Source organism: Strix uralensis, chromosome 5, assembly GCF_047716275.1.
Source record: "Strix uralensis isolate ZFMK-TIS-50842 chromosome 5, bStrUra1, whole genome shotgun sequence".
NCBI lineage: Eukaryota > Metazoa > Chordata > Aves > Strigiformes > Strigidae > Strix > Strix uralensis.
The window spans coordinates 87,860,532-87,867,413 of NC_133976.1; the positions used below are offsets into that span (position 1 = coordinate 87,860,532).

The 6,882-nt window shown below is 43.6% G+C and overlaps 1 protein-coding gene across 4 annotated transcripts in view; it reads left to right on the forward strand.

Moving 5' to 3' along the window:
• KIAA0930 (KIAA0930 ortholog) overlaps positions 1 to 6,148 on the forward strand; it is an 84,610-nt gene extending 78,462 nt beyond the window's left edge. For 2 of the 4 annotated variants that reach the window (XM_074872126.1, XM_074872128.1), the window contains exons 9-10: positions 4,958 to 5,040; positions 5,285 to 6,148. In XM_074872126.1, the coding sequence (XP_074728227.1) occupies positions 4,958 to 5,040; positions 5,285 to 5,518 (317 nt within the window). In that variant the 3' untranslated portion in view covers positions 5,519 to 6,148. Of the gene's footprint in view, positions 1 to 804; positions 1,439 to 4,957; positions 5,041 to 5,284 lie in introns of those variants that run through there. The other 2 variants (XM_074872129.1, XM_074872130.1) reach the window with 1 other exon arrangement.
• The last annotated feature ends 734 nt before the right edge of the window (positions 6,149 to 6,882 follow it).

Consider the following 6,882-nt stretch of genomic DNA (forward strand, 5'->3'; position numbering starts at 1 on the left):
AGATGTAAATCTTTTCACCCTTAACAGGTTTTTCACTGCTATCAATTTAACAAGTAAAAAGCCTCTGTTTTTTAAAGAAAGCTCTTAAATCAATTATTTTGTATTAGCAGATGATGGCTCTGCCTTAGAGACCACCACGTATGTGAAACTGCGTTCTCTTGTTGTCAGCCAGCACAGGGTGGGTTTCAAGTCTCCTTTTAAAAGAAGAAGCCATTTTTGGAAACGCCACAAATCTTTCATCTGTCTTGGCCAATGCAGTTTGTGTGGGTTCACGTTCCTTCTCTTTTTATTCTCCTGGTCTTCACTGTTTACAAGGCTTGAGCGTGGTGGGCTCTGGATCACCGTTACTCACTTTTCCATTTCTGGGCACGGTGTGTTTTCCAGAAAAGAGAGTTATTTGCACAGGTGACTTTTTGCAGTAAAACAGTTTTCCCAAAGTATGTTCTCACATCAAGTTTTAATTTAGATAGTGAAGTCCTTGGCTCTGCAGACAGATTTCTTCCGGCAGACCCTGATGTACAGAATCCCATCTGGTCACTGAAGTTCTGTGTGGATGTGGAGTCCACATAAATAGCCTACACTTTCAGACTATTGACCTGCTTCTTGCCAGTCATTAGTTTTTCCCTTTTCAGATGATTGCTTGTCCTGTATTTTGTAGTCTGAAGCTTCCCCTTATTAAGGATAGATGTAAGATAAAATCTTCAGAAGTGCCTAAGCCCTGTTGTTATCCAGTGGGGTTTAAGAACAAATTTTTATTTAGGAAATGAATAAAGTAGTCTTAAATTCTATCTGTGTTGTGTGTAGCAGCGTCAAGAAATGACAAGTTTACAGTTCCTGGAAGAACTGGCCGTCTCCTACAGACTCGCCCTTTGCGTTGGAAAGACTCTCCAAAGGTTGTGGCTGAAAGCTCTGGAAAATGGATTTGTTGTGATCACAGCAGTCGGGTATCTGTGAATGCCTTATCTTGTTTTGTGAGGTATGACTGGAAGTGTGTGGCGCTGGTGTGTAGAAATTCTGTGTCAAAAATAGGTGCGGTAGAATCCAGTTAAAGGCATTGTGAAATAAGTAGCTTTTACACCAAACCTTAAACAAAAGAGTATTTTACATCAGAATGTAGCTGTTTGGATGTTTGGTCAAGATCATAACAAGTCTGCAAGCAGGTTATAATGTTGAACGTTCTCTCTGTAAATATATAAATATTCTCAGCCTAATTTTGTCAGACTAACACATGTTGCATGGTTTGGGGTTTTTTTGCCTCATTGATCATCAGTGTTGATTTAAAAGGTGATGGGTTGAAAATCATGCTGGCACTGTACTGAGCCCTTTGAACAAAGAGCAAGGAGAACCTTTGTGCACCAAAAATGAAGTTGACTTTGCATATGGCAGCAGCGAAGAAAGTGTTGGACTCTGCAGCCAATAAACAGACCTCTTAAACGACCATGAATTCTGTTAATAGTGTTTTCTCTCTACTCCAGTGGTGTTTGAGTTCGAAGGTGTTCCTTCCTGGTGGCAAGCATCAGTGGCGGGGTAACGCTCCGTGGCACTCATGGTGAGCATCGCCAGAGAGATGCCCATGAGGCCAAGGAGCCTCTTCACTCGTCGTTCTTATTCCACTCTGAGCAAAGCCCAACTTCTGACTCTGCTTGCTGAATCTTTCAGTGATCAGCCTCTTGACAGCTTGGCCATCGTACGAGGAGGAAGAAGGTAAAAGTCAATGTACTCCTGAATTTATTTTAAAAGGATTTTTGTTTCTTCCTTTAGATGCTAGCATTTAAAAAAAACCAAAAAAAACCCAAAAAACAACAAACCCAAAAAAGGCCTTCTAAACTGCTCTGTGTTTTAAACTTAATTAGGTAGTTAACATTTAGGTTTGTGCAGTGTATCATACTGACAGACTGAGGGCTGTAATAATTTCTTCCTGATAAATTCAGGAAGAACTTCAATATGGGTTTGTGCAATGTTGTAAAACTGAGATTGCCCTTTAGCCCTTAACTCCCTACTCTGCCTTAAATTGTGTGTCCTGACGTTGAGTTTGGTTTGGTTTAAAGACCTACAAGGCACTGCATCCTCCCTCTCCACCTGATTTTTGTGACTGACGTTCCACAGTAGGCTCCTTCAGGGGATTTTTCTATCTAAATTAGTTAACATTGGTTTGGTGAGTGTTTCATTTTACCAACTATAGGTAGGAGTTGACATGCTGATGATGCCGTTTCAAAGCATCCCAGACCAGGACTGTTTTACGTACCCGTGTGTGGTGTAACAACATCTGTGCTAAGCCACGCACGATCGCTTGGAGATGTGTGGTATGTTCGGCAAAATTAAAAAACAGCTTAGGAAGGAGAACGGGGTGTTTCAGTTCTTTATATGGATATTTGAGCAGATTGTTGGCAGGGGTGTTCTGTGCGTGCACATGCAACTGGGCAGGAATCTTAACTGGCTGGGAAATAGTAAAATATGGCTTGCTTAGGAACAAACAGTGTGATTTTCCTTGAATGCTTTAAATGGAAAGCTGCTGAAAGCAGCCAGAGTGGAGAAAGCATTATTTAAAACAGTACAAAAAGCAAAGAGCAGCATAAGCTTAGAAATCACGGTAATAAACCTCACCCATTCCGTCTTTCAGGAGTTTGTGACAGGAAAAGGTGTGCTGGTTCTGGTGTGTTTTTTTAATCCAAATGTCTGGGGGACAGAAGACTGCCACGTACATCTTTGAAAAGCTTTCACAACTAATGAATTCATTTAGTGAACATGCTATAAGAAAAATATTCTTTTAACGGTGTGGCAATGTATCTTGTTCAGTAGAGTCCCTGCTTTGGGGAGCCAAGTTAACTCATGTCCTTTTGTCCTGGAGTGTTGTCTTGTCTGTCCTCATCTGGAGGGATGCTCCCAAGAAATACCATAATACTGCTTGGCACACAAGTTTATCATCAAAGCTCTGATTTCACAAAGTAAAATCACACTTTGGAGATTGAAGAAAAACCACGTGTCTTTGCTAGCAAATAGTTACTTGTGCACTCCTGATACTTGTAATTAAAAGTTTGCAGAAAGCAAAGGAGTAAAAAGCAGGAAGAGTGTGGGTCTGATTTTCCATTAACAGTGTAGGTGAGAATCTGGGAGTAGCAGGTGCTACTCAGTAAAGAAAACGTATGAAAATACCTCAAGGAAAATACGAGTTAATTCAAGTTCTGTCCCCAGCTTGGTTCCTCACAGCAGTAAGGATCTCATGGTGGGAAATAAGTCGTTTATGATTAGTTAAGCCAGAAGACTCTTCCCCAAGCCAAGATGGCCTCTCCTAGTAGAGTTAATACTGATTGACGTGGTGGTATGAAAACTAAGGTAGATGATCCATTTTCTTATTCAGACAAGATGGAAGCGTTTGTGTGCACAAATTGGATTTATTGCTCTGTGAGGAGCATTGATTTCTTCCCTCTACTGCCCTTCCACTGCAGAAGATAAAATTGCCCAACCACATAGTTGTCATTGTACCTGCATGCAACGTATACCCTGTGGAACCTACCCAAAAAGCATGGGTTTTTTTTCAGCAAAACATCCCTGTAGGAGCAGGGGATGAACGTGAAGGGTAGGAGAGGACAAGGAGCCCATTAAGCAAAGCAGACTGGGGTGGCTGCTGCTGAAGATGCTGCTGCTCTTACATGGATGAACTTTAGGCAATAACATAAATTTGTGAATAATAAGCATGCGGGTAGTTAACTCACACGGTCCTGAATTCACTGCAGAGAAATTAGTTAAAAGAAGATGGGAATAAACAGTTTTAAAACCCTATTGAAATGAATGGAGCTGGCTGATAATTTTCCAAGAGACCAAGTCACCCCTGCACAGCTCAGTGGAGACCACCTACATTTTGAAAAAGCTTTGTCTCGAAGTGTCAGTTCCAGCTGCTTTAATGTTTTCCCTGTTATCTGTTTATGCCAACGTTCAGTTGATTCTGGTGATTCATAACTTGAGCAATCACATGTTGTGAAATACTAACCCATGCTCTTCCGCCTCCCACCTTCCCCCCTCAGAAAGGGTGGTTTTGTTTATGGTTCTGCTTTTCCTGCTGGAGCAATACTGTGAGGAAATCCAGCAAAAGCAGTTTCCTAGTCTACAGACTCTTTAAAGTCTCAGATTCAGCCTTTAATTCAGATGCAACCACTGTGGTCAACAAAACCCCGTGTCACTTAGAGAATGCCTTAAGCCTGCCCTAAGTCTAGAGGCGTTTCTTTGCAGCTGAAGGACAAGAAGGTTGGCAGCACCCACTGCTCCCTCCCCACTCATCACTGCGAGTGTTGTGCTTTCAAAACGAGAGTGGTAGATGTAGCATCAAGGAGCAAGGAAGGTTATTATGCAAGCAAGATTTCTGAACGAGGTGCTTCCTGGCAAGTACCCCCATGGTTAACCAGCCCAGCACGTAAGGAGTAGATCAGCATAGGTGATTCGATACAGTAGTCACTTTTGACTTCACAGAATCATCTCGGTTGGAAAAGCCCTTGAAGCTCCTCCAGTCCAACCATGAACCTCACCCTGACCGTTCTCAACTCCACCAGATCCCTCAGCGCTGGCTCAACCCGACTCTTCAACCCCTCCAGGGATGGGGACTCCCCCCCTGCCCTGGGCAGCCCATTCCAACGCCCAACAACCCCTTCTGCAAAGAAATACTTCCTAAGAGCCAGTCTGACCCTGCCCTGGCGCAGCTTGAGGCCATTCCCTCTTGTCCTGGCGCTGGTTCCTTGGCTCCAGAGACTCATCCCCCCTCTCTGCACCCTCCTTTCAGGTAGTTGTAGAGGGCCATGAGGTCTCCCCTCAGCCTCCTCTTCTCCAGACTAAACCCCCCCAGTTCCCTCAGCCGCTCCCCATCAGACCTGTGCTCCAGAACTTCATTGTAAAGGTAAGGAAACACTTATTTCATAAACCACCAAAGTAATTACATTTGGTGTATGATCTACTGTTTTCTCTTCAGTGTTTAGAAATTTGCTTTTTACAATGGAGAAACCATCTGCAAGTTTTCGCTGGAACTGCAGTCAACAGAATGACCATTTGCAGGTAAAAAGAATGCCCCGAGCACCCACCCAGGGTGTTATGTCATCTGTGATATAAGGTAGTAAACCAAAGTCAGAGACTTTTTTTACTCGGCGGTACTGCCTGAGCAGGCAACTCTCTTCGTATCTTTGAAGCCTCTGCAGAGATGATCCATTTCTGTGCTACCTCTCAGTAAAGGTTATGATGTTCCTCATAGCAATACCTGCTAAACTGATGATTATGAATATTTATTTTAATACTTATTCAGGATGCTCAGATGCAAATCAGAATTTATAAACGAGTACGATGCCTTAAAAAAATGAGCGGTACTGCCCCAACAGCAGTCTGGATTAAGTGGATGGATGACTACTTCAAACCATGTGAATTCTTCTGCTACCTCTTTACTCATCTTGTGCAGCCTTTGGGTCTTGCGTGCCGCCCGTCCCATGTTTCCTGCTGGTCTGTCAGCTGGGGGAGCTCAGGGTCACGTACTGGAACTTGAGGTAGCTCAGGGGTTTGTCATCCAGCCGTCACCTGTTGAATATCCAAAGAAGTTCGTTGCTAAAATTAAACTGTAGTTGTGTTGTCTGTCTTGTGACCTTTCTGTGAAGCAAGTATTTTACCAAAGCAAGCTGTTTACCACACTTGGACCCTGAAGTCCTTCACGGCTTCTAATGTTATGCATAGCTAAGGCACATTACTCCAAAGTTACTCAGCTGGCTGTTGCTCTTCCTCTGGCTTTCCCCTTGGTCTTTAGCAGGAGCTTGATTAAACCAGGTAACCCGTCTGTCGACGCATTGTTTGGAGCATGATTAAAGTTTGTCACCTTATCTATTTTTCTAGCCAACAACATGGCCTTTAGGTTATACTTGGTGTGCGTTTCAGGTGAATCAGTTCTGACTTTTCCGTACCACTCGGTTGCTGTAACAAGTCCGCTGTGAGGGGGATTTTCCTCCTGGATTAGGGCAGAGGCCGATTTTGATTAACGCAGACTGTTCTTAGAGCGTTGCATTTTCTTAGTCTGGGTGTTCAGGACTCGCTGTCTTCTGCACTGTTACTTTTGCTCCTTCCTGCTGTGCAAGTGGTAACACGTTTGCTGACTGGCAAAGCGTTAAGCACTGGAGGTCCCAGACTGCCCCAGCCTGAAACGAATGAGCAGCTTGTTTCTGCTCTTGAGAACTGTTACTTTGCTTTTTTCTTTATGGCTGCCAAAAGTAAGCAGTGCTGGCTGTCTTCTTAAGAAGGAAGAAATATCCAAAATGTGGACTAATGCCAACAGCCCAAGTGCATGGAGTTGTTTTGGGGGGTTTTACAGGTTTTTTAAAAAAAAAAAGCACTGGGCAATTTGGGTAGAAACATGGCGCTCTACTGACAGCGACTGCATCGTTAGGCTCTTGGTTCTCCCCGATCATCGTAACTGTCAGGGTGATGACGGGGCATCTCTAGGTAAGTCTTTGCGAACCAACAGCCGTATCCTCAGCAGGGAGTAGCTCCCGTTTGTGGGTGTGAGGTGGATGGCTCCAGAATTACACCCAGAGTTAAGGTGGGGCTTAGCAGCATGGGGAGGATGATCTACACTTGCCAGGACAAGTTTGATCTTATTGTTAATTTTTTTTTCTTTTTTCCTATTTGCCAAACGGTCACAAACCAATGAAGCGAAGAATCACTTTGTGGCCTGGCTTTAGGATAGGACTTTTAGGCTAGATCTAAACTAAGTTCTACACAGGTAACTAACTTTTGCTCTTTAATCTTTTAGTATTGGAGTGGAAAGAGTGTGAGAGGTTGATCTCTACAGGCACTCTCATAGCTTTTCTCTCCAGTCAAGGGTTCAGCTCACTGCCCTGGCAAGAAGAAAGCACTGGCGCT